This window comes from Rhinoderma darwinii, chromosome 3 (genome assembly GCF_050947455.1).
Source record: "Rhinoderma darwinii isolate aRhiDar2 chromosome 3, aRhiDar2.hap1, whole genome shotgun sequence".
NCBI lineage: Eukaryota > Metazoa > Chordata > Amphibia > Anura > Rhinodermatidae > Rhinoderma > Rhinoderma darwinii.
Genome location: NC_134689.1, coordinates 383,967,348 through 383,985,915, shown reverse-complemented (window position 1 = coordinate 383,985,915; position 18,568 = coordinate 383,967,348). Strand labels below are relative to the sequence as shown.

Sequence of the window (18,568 nt, the reverse complement as noted above, 5' to 3'; positions counted from 1 at the left end):
TGGTATAAATAACACAATAACTTTATTCAGCGGGTTGTTACGATTGCAAAGATACCAAATTTGTATAGTTTTTGTATGGCATGGCTGGCATTCACTACAGGCAGACCTGGGGGCCTTTATTAGGCCCCCGGCTTCCATCGGAGACACAGACACTCGGCGATCTTATCGCCGGGTGTCGGTGGGATGAGAGGGAGCTCCCTCCCTCCCTCTCTCCAAAACCACTCTGATCCAGTGCACGCTATTGAGCACTGCATCTGAAGGGTTAAACGGGTGAGATCGATACTAATATCGATCTCACCCGGTCGAGCAGGGATGCCCACAGCCCGCAGCTGCCTCTGACGGCTCCCTGCTCTGTTTACTTTATCCTGATGCAGCGCCGTGAAACGGCTATTGCATCAGAATAAAGCCTGTTAGTGGCCGCCGTGAAAAGGCTTATCGGCGGTCATTAAGGGGTTAAAGAAACACTTCAAGGAATAGTGACAGCACTGTGTTAGGGCAGTACTTGAGGGGGCAGAGCATGACACAGATTTAAAGAGCCAATCATTGTGTCATTCACCACCACCCTAAGCCGTGCACCTTGTTGGGTTCAGCCCAGGGGCGTAGCTAAAGGCTCATGGACCCCGATGCAAAAGTTCTTATTGGGCCCCCATATCCGCCCTCCGCAAACTTCTCATGGCCGACGGTCCGCAGCTTTCAGTTGCATCACTGGGTCTCCTAAGTGACCCAACAATGTAGCACTAGCAGCCAGGGGCGTCACTAAGGTCTTAAAATGTCAGGGGGAATACATATAACTCCCCAAAAAATGTGTGTGTATATATATGTGTGTGTGTATAGGAGACAGCATATCTATAGCACTACGACCCTATCAACTATGGATAGGATTAGATACAGTATCACCCATGATAGGATTAGATACAGTGGCTCAGCAGACAGTATCACACACATGATAGGATTAGGCTGGGTTCACACGACCTATTTTCAGACGTAAACGAGGCGTATTATGCCTCGTTTTACGTCTGAAAATAGGGCTGCAATACGTCGGCAAACATCTGCCCATTCATTTGAATGGGTTTGCCGACATACTGTGCAGACGACCTGTCATTTGCGCGTCGTCGTTTGACAGCTGTCAAACAACGACGCGTATATTGACTGCCTCGGCAAAGAAGTGCAGGACACTTCTTTGAAATGTAATTTGAGCCGTTCTTCATTGAAGTCAATGAAGAGCAGCTCAAGATTTACGAGCGTCAAAGACGCCTCGCATAATGCGAGGAGGAGCTTTTACGTGTGAAACGACGCAGCTGTTTTCTCATGAAAAAAGTCTGTCTTTTCAGACGTAAAAGGTAGCTAGCGTGTGAACATACCCTTAGATACAGTGGCCCAGCAGACAGTATCACACATGATAGGATTAGATATAGTGGTTCAGGGGCGTGGCCAAGCGGTGAATGTGAGAGGACGTGTGTGACCAGAGCTCCTGCTGTCCCATCCTGTAAGCCCCTTATAACCTGCGAAATTCGGGGAAAAAATTATCCCCAGTACTTGCAGTAGAGCTGGAGATGGTGGTGCAAGAGTACCTGGCCGTGATGACCCGCTCCAAAAAGCAGAAATCGCCGCCGGCGAGTCCCGGGTCCCGCTCCCAAGATGGCGCCGGCGAGAAGGACGGCCGGACCAGAGGCCTCAGGCAGGACGCAGCAGAGAAGCTGGAGCGCTTTGCCCGCACGCCGAGAGCAGGGGGTGCGGCGGCACTACAGGGAACATCGGCAAGGGATCAGGATGCTGGCGGCTCCTCATATGGATCAAGGTATTCTCCTCTGGCAGGGGACACGAGGAGTGAGGAGGAGGAGGGGAGCGGTGCCATGCGGGATCAGCCAGGTGCTGGAGGGCAGGATGGAGAGAGGAGGGGGGAACCCTCATTGAAGGACATATTTGCTGCAGTAAAACAGAATTCCATGGTTCTCACTGCCTTATCGTATCAGATGGGTGGATTGAAGGAGGACCTTTTGTTGCTTAGAAATGACCTGCAAAAAGTCGCAGAACGCACCACTGCTGTAGAGGGGAGAGTCTCAGAGATGGAGGATGCCATACCTAATATACGGCTGGATGTACAAGCTCATTCTCAGGCTGTGGCTGCCTTACTAGCAAAGACAGATGATATGGAGAATCGGCAAAGACGGAACAATGTCCGCCTTGTGGGGGTTCCAGAACGTGTGGAGGGGTCGAATCCAGACGATTTCTTTGAAAAATGGCTGATCGACACATTTGGCAGAGAAGAATTGACACCCCTATTTGCAGTGGAGAGAGCGCACAGGGTGCCGACCAAACCCGGTCCTCCGGGGCAACCGCCAAGACCCGTTCTCATCAAAATTCTACATTACAAGGATAGAGATAAGATCCTGAGGAAAGCGAGAGAACGTCAAGATATCTCCTTCAATGGGGTGAAAGTATCCGTGTAGGAGCCACGGAAAAGAACGCAATTTCTGGACATAAAAAGGCGCCTACCGGCGTTTCAAGTCCAATACTCCATGATGTATCCTGCTCGGCTTCGGGTGGTGGCCCTGGGCACGACGTCATTTTTTGAAACACCGAGAGGAGCGGTTAGATGGTTGGACAGCCATGAGAGTCAATTGAGACCGGAGGATGCGGCGGGACGGCACAGAGATGGAGTGGACTGGCTGGGATGACATGGCCGGTGATCCGAGGATATGGAAGGTGCTGTAGCCTGCTGCAAGAACTGGCACCGACGGCCGATGGCTGTGGTTGGCATCCTGGGTGCCTTTGCAGGCCTTTTTGAAGTTACTGCTGGGGGTGGGGGGGATTGTCTATGGACAGTGAAGGGAATGCATATGTTGACGGGTTGGTTGTGTATTTGCAAAGGGCAGTGGGAGGAATGGTCAGTTGAACCTGGAAAGTGAAATGCAAAGTATGGTTTCACTGATTGCGCGGTGGGCAGTGTTGGCCAGCAGTTGTTTGCTGCTCTGGGCTAGGACAGAAGATATCTGTCGCCCCAACCCTTTGACGGGGGTAGGTTTATTGGGGTGGTTAAAGGGGGAGGGGAGGGGTGGGGGGGAGTTTGACTCAGCCGGTCAGTTATGCACAATTACAGTTACAGGGTACGGCGTATCAAGATATGTTGAGGGATGATGGGATCACTTAATTGCTTGTCTTGGAATGTTTGGGGCCTGCGAGACTCAAGGAAACGGCAGGCAGTGTTTGCACTTCTTAAGCAACAGGAGGCACGGGTGATTGGCTTACAAGAAACACATATGACGAGGGACTCGTTCTCCATGATGCATAGGGCATGGATAGGTCAGAGTTTTCATTCTTACCACACTACCTATTCCAGGGGGGTGAGCCTTCTCATACCCAGAGCAGTACCGTTTATATGTCACTCTTCTTTCCGAGATGGGGAGGGGCGGTATGTTGGAGTGCACTGTACTCTTTATCATTGGGAATGTGTGTTGGTGGTGCTGTATGTTCCTCCTCCCTTTTCAAGTGGGTGCATTAGGAAAGTGGTGGAAGAACTGTCTAGATTCCCGGAGGTGCCTTTACTTTTGATGGGGGATTTTAATGCTGTGATGAATACTGATATGGATAAATTTGGCATGGTGGGGGGAGGGAGCACAGCGCTGGGGCGTCTTATTGCGGAGATGGGTTGGCGGGATATATGGCGGGATAAACATCCAAGTCAGTATCAATACTCTTGTGCCTCCTCAACGTACCAGTCTCTCTCCAGGATCGACTTCGTTTTGTGCTCGCCGACAGCGGTGCCGTTTGTTGCCCAGATAGAGTACCTACCGAGAGCTTTATCGGACCATTCCCCTTTGTTAATGAAGGTAGTGACGGAGGGGAGGACAGGACGGGGTAAGGGGTGCTGGAAGCTGAATGCATATTGGCTGAAATTATTAGACAATAAAAATATTCTAGACTTAATACAGGAATATTTTCAATTAAACTCGGGCACAGTGCCACAGGAGATATTATGGGACGCAATGAAGGCATGGTTACGAGGGGTGTTCATTCAGCATATTGTGGCAGTAAAAACCAGGTCTAGACAGTTGGGAGACACATTATTGGAAAGGGTGGCGGAGACAGAGTGGCTACATGTTGCGGATAATACACCGGATACTTTGAGGCATTGGGTGGAGGCGCAGAGGTTATTAAAGCAACACCAGTTGGAAAGGGCAGACAACAAAAGGATGTTTCTGAGTCGCCAATATTATGAGAAGGGGGAAACTACGGGACGGTTGCTAGCCAGCATTGCACAGGCCCAGAGGGAGAACAATTATATCCATACCATAAGGGGGAGGGGGGCAGATTGGAAACAGACACGGGCCAGATATTGGCAGTCTTCAGGGGATTTTACTCGGATTTGTATGCCTCAAGAGCAGAGCACACGACTCAACAGTTGGAGGGGTATCTAGGGGAGATTGGTCTTCCCAGGCTGGGAGGGGAGGAGAGAACGACTCTGGAGGAACCTGTCTCTTTGGAGGAGATACAGGCGGCCATAGGAGCACTGGCTAACGAAAAGGCTCCGGGGCCGGACGGCATCCCGGTGGAGGTCTTTAAGGAATATGGGGAGGAGTTAGCGCCTCAGTTACTAAGTACTTTCCTGGCCAGTTATGTTCGAAGCTACTATTGTGGTTCTGCCTAAGGAGGGAAAGGATATTCAGCTGCCAGAATCCTATAGACCAGTGTCCCTGCTGACCGCGGATATCAAAATCATAGCGAAGGTATTGGCGCTTAGACTTTCTAGAGTAGTGGCCGGGGTGGTACATGGAGACCAGGCTGGCTTTATGCCATCTAAGTCGACAGCAGTGAATCTGAGACGGCTGTTCTTGAACTTGCAGGTACTTCCGGATAATCCTAGGGGGAGAGCCATTCATTCATTAGATGCGTCCAAATCGTTCGTTTGCGTGGAGTGGGATTACTTATGGTCAGTATTAGATAAAATGGGATTTGGCACTAACTTTATCAAATGGGCGAGGCTGTTATACGTAGCCCCAATGGCGAAAAATGGGGTGAATGGGGCCTTCTCTGATCGGTTTGCACTGGCGCGGGGAACTCGCCAGGGTTGTCCCTTGTCCCCACTGTTATTTGCGCTGGCGGTGGAACCATTGGCATGTGCGGTCTCACAACATGCGGACATACGGGGGTTAAAATATGGGGTAGAGGAACGAATCGCACTGTACGCGGACGATATACTGTTGTTCTTGGCGGATACTGAGCACAACCTGCCGATAGTTATGGCCCTGATCAAACAATTTGGGAAATACTCTGGATTACTTATTAACTGGTCGAAATCGGCTCTTATGTTCTTGGATCCGGGAGCTGTCCAGCCTAGGGTGGGAGAAGTGGAAGTACCGGTGGTCACGCAATTTAAGTATCTCGGGGTTCAGGTGACGGCACAAGTGCAGGACTATATGTCTCTAAATGTGGTTCCAATACTGGCAAAGCTAAAGGCCAAAGTGGAGGCTTGGAATAAGCTTCCGCTATCTGCTCTGGGTAGGACAAATCTGATTAAAATGATCCTAATGCCTCAGGTGCTGTACGTCATACATAATTCCCCGGTGTGGATCCCCAAATATTGGTTCAGTAGGCTGCATAACCTTTTTAGAAACCTAGTGTGGAAAAGGGGGGTGCCCAGGATTAAACTAGAGAAGCTGCAATTGCCTAAGGAGGAGGGGGGTCTGGCCCTACCCAATGCATGGGTGTATTACTTGGCTGCTCAGTGTCAGCACTTCTGGGGGTGGGAGCGGGAGGAAACCTGGGGGTCAAGTGCACGTATTTTAGCATATCTGGGGGGTGGGGAAAATCCGCTGGCAGGACTGGAAGCACACAGTTATAAGAGGTTGGCGAGTAATCGACCCACCCTGCTTCTAATACATAAGATATGGTGCCAATGTAAGCAATTGTTGGAGATAGGGGAATGCAATAAATATATCCCACTTTGGCGGAACCCCTATCTGTGGGAATTGTACTCATTGGAAGGGATGCAGGGATGGGAACAGCGAGGCATTATTAGATTGAGCCAGTTGTACGAGGGGGACACATTCAAATCCTTTCAACAACTAAGGGAGGGGTTTCAGCTGGACTCCCACATGTTTTATCAGTATCTGCAGATTCGGCATGCGGTACAGACGCAAGCTGCAAGGGTAGACTTGACGACTCATGCAACGGGAGTGTTGGTACATGTCGCAAAAGCGGTTACTTCACGTGGGTTGATTTCGCTGGTCTATCGCAGGCTACTGCCAGAACATCTGGGGGATCTTATGGCACCAGTCAAGGCTAAGTGGGAAAGAGATGTGGGCCCTATTCCCGAGGAACGCTGGGAGGCTGTCTTGGCGTCATCATGTACTCTGTCCCTTAATGTAGCGCACAGGAGGTCCCAATTATTTTTGATACATAGGGTATATAGGACCCCCTGGGTTCTGAAAAGCATGGGATTAAGGGCGGATGCCAGATGCCCTCGGTGCCCAGAGGAAAAAGCGGACATCCTTCACATGTTCTGGTCATGTGGGATCTTGGGGACTCTATGGGCAGAAATGTCGGAGTTACTGGGGCGAGTGTTTCAGGTACAGATTCCGTTGGATCCCATGGTGATGTTGCTAGGGTATGTTGGAGATTTGGAAGGGGATAGGCTGCATTGCTTGGCAATTGCGAAAATACTATATCAGGTTAGGAAGGGTATTGCCAAACACTGGCTGGATGCGGAACCACCCTCGAAACAGGAAATTATAGGTGCAATTAACCATCAGGTCCTGATGGAGTACAGGATATACTCCAAAAGGGGGTCCAAGAATAAATTTGAAAAGCATTGGGCTATGTGGATAGATCACTCTGGGTGTTCTTCCTCGGAACTCCTAACAATCCGCGCGACTGTTCTAGGCTAAGCTGGCAAGAGGGTCAAGGGGACTACACTGATACATGGGGCATGGTAGAGGTCTGATGGGGGAGGAGGGGCTACACACTAGGGTCTTGAGGGAGGGGAGTCCATAGGGAGTGGGAGAGAGGAGGGGATTGGAAATTTGGAAGAGTGGGGGATAGGGCATGGAAACCTGTAGCGAAAAGGACGGCTGGGGGTTGGGGGGGGGGGGAGTTGGGGGTAGGGAGCATTGTTATGAGGGTAATACATTCTTGGGTTTGCAAAGTACTGATGTATTAATTTGGTTGATTGCATAATGACCTGTAATGATGTGGTTATTTGTTTAATAAACTTGAACTGATTAAAAAAAAGATATAGTGGCTCAGCACACAGTATCACACATGATAGGATTAGATACAGTGGCTCGGCAGACAGTATCACACATTATAGGATTGGATACAGGGCCCAGCTCGAGGACATTGCGGCTCCAGCGCTGGATACCAGGAAAGGTAAGAATAATAATTGTTTTGCTTCTTTATGTGTTACTAATTATTTTTGTGTGTTTGTGTTATTTTATAGGTTCGGTTGTTGGACTACTTCGGATTAGAGGACTTCAATGACAGCGTTTTTTTTTATTCTCAATAAAATGGTTAATGAGGGTTGTATATTTTTTCTATGTCCTTGTATTTTTTAAACTTTATTATTACCGCCTTAGTAATAGCTGCTGGCTGATTGACAGCCTCCATTACTAAGGCGGGGCTTAATGTTAACACTAACTCCCATTATTACTCCGGTACCCACCACCACCAGGGTTACTGGGAAGAGCCGGGTATAAAACCAGTACCATCTGTAGTGATGGCCGGGCACTGGGGCGGCCGCAGGCTGGCAGTATTAGGCCTTATTCACATGAACGTGTATTACGTCCGTGCTACGCGCGTGGAAATCACATGCGTCGCACGGACTTATGTTAGTAAATGGGGCCGTTATTCCGCTGCGTAAAACTCATGCCGTATACTTGCCCGTGTTTTGCGCAGCACGCACCCATTGAAGTCAAGCACTTCCGGGTGACGCGCGTGATTCACGCTACAGTTGTTAAAGACGTGAAGGGAAACATAAAAGCCCCTCCTTCTTTACTGTTTCGTAACATAAAATGATGTGAAAATCACGCAGCCGCGCACCATATACAGATGCCACACTGAACTTTTGCGTGCGCAAAACGCAGCGTTTTTTGCGCGCGCAAAGCGGACACGTTCGTGTGAATAAGGCCTTAGGCTGGGGAAGGCCCTTCCCGCTGCTGCTCACATCATTTAAAAAAATAAAATAATAATAATTGGAAAGAACGATGTGGGAATGGGTACCAGGGTAATAATGGGGGTTAGTGATAGCCTCTGAACCGGCTGACACTAAGCTCCGCCTTAGTAATGGACACTGACAATCAGCCAGCGGCCATTACTAAGGCGGTAGTAATAAATTTAAAAAAAAGCAGACATAGAAAAAATATTTTCTTTAAATTAACCATTTTATTAATTTAAAAAAAAAGCAGTCATCGAAGTAGTCCTCGAATCCGACATAGTCCAACGACTGAACCTGTAAAAAAACACAAACACAAAAAAAACTATTAGTAACACATTTGGTAGGCTTAGATACAGGGTCCAACAGACAGTATCACATATGGGCCCTGTAGCTAAGCTTACCATGTGGTTATGTAAGATGCTTAGATACAGGGCCCCAGCAGACAGTAATCTTATACAGTATAAGATTACGGTCTGCTGGGGCCCTGTATATAAGCCTACCGTGTGGTAGGCTTATATACAGAGCCCATCAGACAGGATCACACATGGGCCCTGTATCTAAGCCTACCATGTGATTGGCTTAGATAGAGGGCCCAGCAGACAGCATCACACAATCTGTGATCCTGTCTCATGGGCCCTCTAAGCCTGCCACATCGTAGGATTAAAGGGGTCGCCCAGTCCCTAAACATTGATGGCCTATCCTCAGGATAGGCCATCAATAGCTGATAGATCTCTCGTACAAAACAGCTGATTGGCGGTGGTCCTGGGAGTCGGACCCTGACCTATCAGCTTCAGCAAACAGAGATGTTAATCTTCAGCCGCAGCGGAAGTTCTGTCCTGACTCTGTCCAGGGTCTGGATGTTGTGCGTGGCGGATAGCGTTGTGACGTCATGCACTGGCGCTGTAACGTCAGGACTTCCGCTGCGCTCCGGAACCAGGCGGGTAAGTACTGTCAGTTACTATAGTAACAGGGGCGCGTGGCCCCAGTTACTATAGTAACTTTTTATTGATGCGGTGCGGGGGGGGCCGCGGGCGCCGCTGGCTTCTGGGCCTGGTCACAATTGCGACCCCTATAGCTACGCCACTAGTTCAGCCTCTTGTGTTTTCCCACCCAACCTGGCATCTGGTGTGGAAGGACGCTCCTGCACGCAGGGCAGTACAGTGGCAACCTACGACAGCCAGAGAGTATCACTCATGGCTCCTATTAATTAGAATTGGACCTGCGCACGATACGCACTGGTCGTCGTGCATTTGCCACAGCAACTGTACCACCCAGCATGCAGCAGCGTCTCTCCACACCCAATGTGAGGTTAGGCGGGAGATCAGAAGTGGAGCTACATTTTAAAATTAGGCGGGATAAAATTAAACCAGACACGTAGAAACTGCAGCAAATTTATCACAGTAGCACACACTGCATGATAAATTTGGCGCAACTTGCTAGACATGTTACTTTTCTTCACACCACCTCACTACTGGCGTACTTTACACCGATATTTTGCGCATGCCTAAAGAGCAGATATTTTGCATTAGTAAATACAGAGTTTATAGCCTATATACACCGTGTTCCAAATTATTATGCACATTGGATTTAAGTGTCATAAACATTTAATTATTAGTTTTTCAATTAAACTCATGGATGATATTGTGTCTTAGGGCTCTTTGGATCATTGTAATCAATCTCAGACAACTGTGATAATTAGTTTGCCAGGTGTGCCCAATCAAAGGAAAACTACTTAAGAAGGACGTTCCACATTATTAAGCAGGCCACAGGTTTCAAGCAATATGGGAAAGAAAAAGGATCTCTCTACTGCCGAAAAGCGTGAAATAGAGCAATACCTTGGACAAGGTATGAAAACATTGGATATTTCAATAAAACTTAAGCGTGATCATCGTACTGTGAAAAGATTTGTGGCTGATTCAGAGCACAGACGGGTTCGTTCAGATAAAGGCATAATGAGGAAGGTTTCTGCCAGACAAATTAATAGGATTAGGAGAGCAGCTGCTAAAATGCCATTGCAAAGCAGCAAACAGGTATTTGAAGTCACTGGTGCCTCTGGAGTCCCGCAAACTTCAAGGTGTAGGATCCTCCAGAGGTTTGCAAGTGTGCATTAAGCTATTATTCGGCCACCCCTAAACAATGCTCACAAGCAGAAACAGTTGCAGTGGGCTCAGAAATACATGAAGACTAATTTTCAAACCGTGTTGTTTACTGATGAGTGCCGAGCAACCCTGGATGGTCCAGATGGATGGAGTAGTGGATGGTTGGTGAATGGCCACCATGTCCCAACAAGGTTGCGACGTCAGCAAGGAGGTGGCGGAGTCATGTTTTGGACTGGAATCATGGGTAGAGGGCTGGTAGGCCCCTTTAGGGTCTCTGACGGTGTGAAAATTACCTCTGCAAAGTACGTAGAGTTTATGACTGCCCACTTTCTTCCGTGGTACAAAAAGAAGAACCGTGCCTTCCGTAGCAAAATTATCTTCATGCATGACAATGCACCATCTCATGCTGCAAAGAATACCTCTGTGTCATTGGGTGCTATAGGCATAAAAGGAGAGACATTCATGGTGTGGCCCCTATGTTCCACTGACCTCAACCCTATTGAGAACCTTTGGAGCATCCTCAAGCAAAATATCTATGAGGGTGGGAGGCAGTTCACATCAAAACAGAAGCTCTGGGAGGTTATTCTGACATCCTGCAAAGATATTCAAGGAGAAACTGTCCAAATACTCACAAATTCAATGGATGGAAGAATTGTGAAGGTGATATCAAAGAAGGGGTCCTATGTTAACATGTAACTTGGCCTGTTACGTTTTTTTTTTTTTTATTGAAAGAGCTTTTGATTTCTGTAAATATCTCCTCCTGATGTTACAAATTCAACAAATTACCATTTTAGTTCTCTTTACAACCTTTAAAATGTTTTGATCTCTGTTGTGCATAATAATTTGAAACAGTGCATTTTGAGGTTTTTTTTTCATCTAAAAAAAAAACAAAAAAAAAACTGCATCACACGTAGGCAAACTAAATGTATCCGCATTGCAATCTGCAGGTTGCCGCTACAGCCGGAAAAAAAAATGAAAGCAGGTGTAACCCTAGCCTGACTGACACGTTCACCACTGTACTTGCTGCCCCCTTGCACATTGCCTGCCAGAGTGCCACATTGATATCCCGAGGATGCAGATACAATTAAAAGAAGCGATGTGATGCTCGGAAATATACCGCTCTTGAAAGGGGGGCGCCTTGGACGAGACCAAATGTATTATTGTAAAAGTTACATACGTACGTTAGAAATTAATATATCAGGGGGTCATAGACTGTTTAGTCTACTTGTGAACATATCCTAGAAGGCGGTTTCCGGGTTGTGAAAAAGCACGGTGTAATTTCAGACCAGATTTTCTGTTCGGAAATTTCGCAGCGTATTACAGTAGCAGCAAAGGGGATGAGATTAAACAAATTTATAAAACCCACAGAAATTACAATTCTAAACAATATTTCATTCCATAGCATGTCCACACAGGGGGGGAAAAAAAACCCGGTCGGAAACACTACAGTGTTTCCGCAACGTGCGACATGGCCTTAAGAGAATCCGTTCAGCTCTGCTACATCTATACTTGACAGGCAAATAACTGCACTCCGTACTACCAAACTTATTATTTTGCTATTTTCTCACAGGGTTGTTCATGACCTTCCCCAATTAAATGTTCCTGTACATATGTCCCCATCACTGGCTGCATTTGCTTAGGTCTGTACAGAGCTCTTGTATAGAGTTATGAATACCCGGCCTATATGCATTCACAGACCTCACGTTGTGCAATTTTACTTCTTAAAGAGGCAGTATAGCTTGTGTTAATCCTATCTCCATTTGCTGTACAGGTGAAAAGCAGTTCATTGTTCCCAGCTAGATTTACACAATGAAAATGTCTAAGAGGGAAAACATGGCCTTGATGCCCACAACAACCAATCACAGTGCAGCTTGTTTTTTTTTGCAGAGCGATTTAAAAAAATATAAATAAAAATGAAAGCCAAGCTCTGATTGGTTGCCAAGGTCAACAATGCTAGTTTTTCCGTTACACAGTATTGATAATTGAGGTAACATCATTGTGTCGTAGTGTTCAATGCAATGACTTACAGGGTGTCAGAGGAAACCCCTCCCCTCATGAATGTAGTCTATAATCTTTGTTCGGCTCCATTAGCCAAACAGCACAATACTTTGGGCTAATAGTAGAACGGATCAGTCCACATAATATGCTGCTCCCAAACAGATCATAATATGATGACAGATGCACTTTAAGGACCCCTTCTCTATAAGGCGCTCCCACTGCACCCTACTAGGCCCAGACCTGTATTATATTTAATGGCCACCATGTAATGCTACAGGTCTCCAGCAGTGGCCACTGCAGGTCAAATGTGTTGCCAAATGACGCTCCACCATTAATAAGGGCTGATCATGGAGGTTTTCAGGAGCGGGATCAGCGGCGGTTTTTAGTGCTGGTTGTCTTGATTAGCTCCCATTTCAATTTGCTGAATTTAGTGCACCTTTAAATAAGGGCAGCCCCATACACACGACTGTGCCCGTAATCACGACCACACGTCCGCATTTGCAGGCCGTACTCCCATTAAGTAGGACATGTCCTATTTTTTACAGAAGGTTTCTACGGCACAGACACATTCCCGTAGATAAAACGGAAAGGTGTCAGTCGGCCATAGAAATGAATGGGTTCGTAACTGCGGACGATTTTACGGTCGAGTGCACCGGGCCTAAGAATACGTTGTTTATGGTTAGACAGTCTCATTAAAGTCTATACCAGGCAGGGGATGCCAGCATGGACCTGCTGTACTGCCATGTTCAGCAATAGGAGCAATGGGACAGAAAAGACACAGACACTGCAATTAAATATTTTATTGTCAGGACCTGAGATGGGAGTTTCAGAGGAAGAAGAGAACAAACAATGGCTGCCATCTTATCCCTTGCTGTACTGCCAATCTGGAAACCGCAACGATGGCATCACTGGATGCCACTTAAAAAAAATAAAAATTGTTCTTCCATTAGATTTCTGGATGCCCAACCGTTACTAAAAGCATTGTGTATTGGGAATGATGGCAGTACAGTAGGGAAGCACTTTACTATTATAGCAGCAGAACCACACACTCAGCTCTGCTGTTCTAAAAGACATACTAGCTCAGCATTCTGTAATGTTACAACCCTCCATCATGAGAGCAACTAAAAACAACATTCACACAAATACCAAAATGTGCAAATCTACCCCAGCACTGGACGATCCCTACTACGACTGCCCTATTTGCCCTCTATAAGCCACTGTAATAATGCCCATGGGCTAGCTAATAACATAGTGCAGCCTCTGTGCCAGGTCACGTGCAACAAGCTTTTCAGTTCTCTTCTCCCATGTACTTCAAGATAAAGCAAACACTATTTCGGTGTTTTGACAGCAGCAGCCGCGGAGATATTCGGTGCGGTCAGTGTAGGGTTGTACTCTTAACCAGAAGCTCTTGGTCAGTTCATCAGAAAGACTATGCCAGATTAAGAGAGAACGGCACGGCTACAGTAATGTACCAATGAATTAGTGTTCGGAACATCTCCAGCAGGTGAGAGGTCATCTCCATCGCATGGGAAAAGGAAAAATCACCCCTTTTGTTCAGTTGGTTTGGCCCATTTTTTTTTTATAAGCAGGAATATAATCCACTTATCAATATGATAAGATAAAGGTTCTAAAAACAGAGTAATCAAATCTCAATGATAGAGATTGACATAAAATAAGAGCAAGCAATTATTGGTTTTTGGGAGATGACTGATTTAGTATAGTCCACATAATCGAATCAAATTAGGAAGAAGATATTGGTAACAACCCCATATGCTCTTTTGTCCAAGATGACCACCGTGGATGTGGAACGAGCCACCATGTACATAGCAGGAAGGCCATCTTACATGGCTCCTCTTCCTTTGGTCCAATTTCCTCCTTAATAGCAAGATGATTCAAGAGTCTCCTTCCTTGGCCTATCCCAGCTGGATCTGACCAGAGAACGTGGTTAGTAGCAGCATGATGGCGAACCCTGTGAGAAGTCCAGCATTCTGTATGAGAAAGGCAGTCAGGGGACGTCCTCCTTCCTCATCCTCTTTACTGACTTCATTCATCTCCGGGAACTGAGGGAGAAGAAAAAAGAAATTTAAGATTAAGGAGAAACTATACCCCTGTATAACACGAGGTCTAAACCAAGGAGTGTGAAGAACAGTAGGAGATGCAAGTTCATTACAGCATCTCATGAAGGATGAGGGCATCTAATTTCAGCTCATGTCACAGGAGAACTTCTCCGTTTTTTTATCTCTTTGGTCACATGACCAGGTAACATACACAAATAGCTGAAGTTATAAATCACCAGCAAGCGCTTCTACTAACAAGTCTAATAATATAAAGGAATAAGATCATTTAAGGAAAATGACAAGGCAAAAAAGTTTAAGGAACCAGGAATATCATTTGATCACTACTCAGACTAGGTGCACACGGTGTTGCGTTGGAGTTACCCACATCTGTTTCATGGTATCCCCTTGGCCAATGGGCCTGGTGGACAGAAAGTAACCACCTCGGGAGCTACTTTGTGGTGTCCGTTTTGGTAGTCAATCCCCTTCCCTCACACAAGAGTGAAGGAAGAGGAAGGACTCCTAGCCAAGTAGACGACCCACTAAGGAAGAAGTCATGTGAATTTTCTGTTTTGCAAATTAGATAATTATCTTGGTCTTTTGGGACCATAAAAACATAATTTAGGATACTTTACGGAGCAACAGGCCAAGTTGTGGAATGGATAGACGTAATATATAAGGTTTCTTTAGATTTAAGATTTCTACGCCTTACCAAGACATGCCCATTTGTGACTCAAGAAACTACCAGTCCACTCGGTCGTCTCATCTTGAATATGGAAATATCTTCCGGTCTGTCGGTCAACTAAGTAGACTTCCCTCTACATAAGCCCTATTGTTAGATATCTCATCTATAAATGCCACCGTTCCCCTCTTCCTCTTATTTCCCATTATCCTCCTGTCAGAACTATGGACTATACACAACTTTATGGTCCTTTATAAATAAAAAGCATAATAATATTAATATCAGCACTAATAACCAAGTGCAAAGGGTTAATAAACGCGTTCTTTTTATATGTTCTGGGCATTTCCACCACCCTGTTGCATCATCGTATACCAATTCATTAACGTGAATCTCAGATACATCTAATAGACAATTGTAATGCTTTATGTAGCCCACCCTAGAACTTTCTGGTCCTACATTTTCTTTAGCGCCGTTGGGAGGTCTCGATGGACAAGATTGTCCATCAGTCTTGCCATAATTAATGGGTTCGGCCAACTTTTATACGGAAGCTTTATTCCCTGCTGTAATGAGAGGGTTGCTTTCTGATAGCTGGACTCGGCCTTGCGTCTAATGCATGCCATGTATATGGATCGGAAATGGGCAAGAGCAGGAACGAAGACCGCGTTGTCAGCTACCAACTGATACAATAATTCTACATATGGCAAAATTAATAACTCCGATTTCTTACTCACCATATCAGCAAGAGCAATGTATAGAAACATTCCTCCGGCTAAACCAAAGATCCAGTTAGACGAGAAGTGGCTGCCGGCAAGGATCCCAAAAGCCAGACCGAGGTAGCAGCAGCAAGCGGAGAGGAAGTTGAAGAAGAGAGCCTGCGGGATGCTCATGCCAGCATTTAGCAGAATGACAAAGTCACCTGCAACACATGAGAGAAAAGGTTAACATGCACAGACAGCAGGGGGCGCCACAAAGCAACTAAGAAATAATAACCTGCATAGACGATAGCCTGTAGTACAACAGTGTTGTGTAACCATCAGAAAGATCCACTTGTGCCCAGGGTTCATTGAATTGCCATTTTTTTTCACCACTGTACTTGGCACTGAAGGTCAGTCACATATTGGCATTTTATTAGGGCCATAAACCGATCAGAATAAAATTCAAGCAGCGGATAGTTTTATTTGGTTTTCAATTCGATTAGATCTACTTTGAAAAGCAAAACGCAGCATATCTGTATCCAAAACAGCATGTTAACACGATGACAATGCCATGTGCATTAGGCTAGACGCACACCAGCGTTGCAAACCTTGGACGTGAAAAATTGCCGGTTTTCATTTTGGAGTTGCATCCGTGCTGTACCCTGCGGGATGCGTTATTACACATAGACTAGTCCATGGAGGGATGCGTGAAGTGCAAAAGAGGAAGACATGTCCTACTTCTTCACGGACCCTTCACACGCTCCGTTGAAACAAAGGCTGTGTGGACGACCCCATTGAATTACATAGCAGAGTCCCGTATTGCAGTCTTTGCGGAGGATCCACTCAGGATAAAAGTTTAGCAGAACTTAAGCCACCTCATGGAGCATTAAAAGTGTTGTCCAGGATTAGAAAAACATGGCTGTTTTCTTCTAGAAACAGTGCCACACCTGTATTAAAAGGTCTACTCCACAGAAATTAATAGGGCTGAGCTGCAATACCAGACGCAACCTGTGAAGCGGTGTCTGAATGTAAGCAACCATGTTTTTTTAATCCTGGACAACCCTTTTAACTGGTCGACAACTGCCAGTTGTATATACACGGCGGTTGGTCCAGTTCCTTAAAGCACGAACCATAGTGTACACACACATTATACACACACAAAAAGTCTGAAAATCAGGAGCTGTTTTCGTCTGGTCACTGCGTGGGAACATACCCTAAGAGAGCTGACTTCCCCTGTAACTGGGGAAACTGTGCAGTGCCAGTTACAGTGGGAAAATAGTGTTTGAATAAAACAAAATACCCTTTTTTTCCTTTTTAAACTAGAAGCCTAAAAATTCTAGAAAAAAAAAATTACATGTTTTAAAAAGGACGAAAAAAAAAAAAAAGAAACCGGCATTGATCACGAAAAGGAAAAAAACAAAAAAAAAAACTTGAGCTATGCTAAAAATGGCTAAACGTGTCTGATCCTGAAGACTCAAAATAGCCTGAACCAGTTAAAACTGAATACAGGCTACCGTTCTCTGTTATCAGCTATTTCTTTGTGGAAAAGGCTGCGATGCATAGGAAATAATTGCCCTTTGTAATCACAATGTTATCTCAAATATCTGCAGGTAAAATATAAACACCTAAAACCTGTATAAATAACTTCTTTGTATAGACAACTTGTATTTCAGGTTGTCCTGTATGATCTATAATCACAACCTCTTAAAGTGAAGACACACAAACACGCTCTACCTGTACATACAACAGCCAGGAGGGGTTTCTGTTAACATAATAAAATGGTCATTGTGCTATTTCATCATACATTCTCTTAACCCCTTCCCGCTTTGACCTTCCTGACTGGGCCTTGTTTTTCAAATCTGACATGTGTCACTTTATGTGGCAATAACTTGGAAATGCTTTCACCTATCCAAGCGATTCTGAGATTGTTTTCTCGTGACACATTGGACTTTATGTTACTGGCAAAATTTGCTCGATATGTTCTGTATTGAACTGTGAAAAATACATGAAAATTTTGAAAAATGCAATTTTTCGCTAAATTTTAGTATCCGCTTGTAAGACAGGCGGTTATACCACACAAAATTGTTCCTAATTAACATCGCCCACGTGTCTACTTTAGATTGACATTGTTTTTTTAACATCCTTTTATTTTTCTAGGACATTACAAGGCTTCAAACTTTAGCAGCAATTTCTCACATTTTCAAGAACATTTCAATAGGTCATTTTTACAGGGGCCAGTTCAGTTGTGAAGTGATTTTGAGGGCCTTCTATATTAGAAACCCCCAAAACACACCCCATTTTAATAACTTCACCCCTCAATTTATTCAAAACCGCATTTAGTTTCACAGGGATTAACCCCTTAAGGACGCAGCCTAGTTTGGGCCTTAAGGCTCAGAGCCCATTTTTCAAATCTGACATATTTCACTTTATGTGGTAATAACGTCGGAATGCTTAAACCTATCCAAGCGATTCTGAGATTGTTTTCTCGTGACACTTTGGGCTTCATGTTCGTGGTAAAATTTGGTCGATATATTCAGTCTTTATTTGTGAAAAATTGCAAAATTTAGAGAAAATTTACAAAAAATAGCATTTTTCAGAATTTAAATGCATCTGCTTGAAAAACAGACGGTTATACCACCCAAAATAGTTACTAGTTCACATTTCCCATATGTCTACTTTTCATTGGCATCGTTTTTTGAACATTCTTTTATTTTTCTTGGACGTTACAAGGCTTAGAACATAAACAGCAATTTCTCATATTCTTAAGAAAATTTCAAAAGCCTTTTTTTGAAGGTGCCAGTTCAGTTCTGAAGTGGATTTGAGGGGACTATGTGTTAGAAACCCCCATAAAACACCCCATTTTAAAAACTAGACCCCTCAAAGTATTC

At 45.3% G+C, this 18,568-nt stretch overlaps 1 protein-coding gene across 4 annotated transcripts in view; it reads right to left on the bottom strand.

Moving 5' to 3' along the window:
• Positions 1-13,034: 13,034 nt before the first annotated feature.
• Positions 13,035-18,568, bottom strand: part of SLC39A14 (solute carrier family 39 member 14) — a 43,048-nt gene continuing 37,514 nt past the window's right edge. For all 4 annotated transcript variants that reach the window (XM_075858872.1, XM_075858871.1, XM_075858870.1 and 1 more), the window contains exons 8-9: positions 15,717-15,901; positions 13,035-14,309 (exon numbers count right to left, since the gene is read on the bottom strand). In XM_075858872.1, coding sequence (XP_075714987.1) covers positions 14,163-14,309; positions 15,717-15,901 — 332 coding nt within the window. In that variant the 3' untranslated portion in view covers positions 13,035-14,162. The remainder of the gene's footprint in view (positions 14,310-15,716; positions 15,902-18,568) is intronic.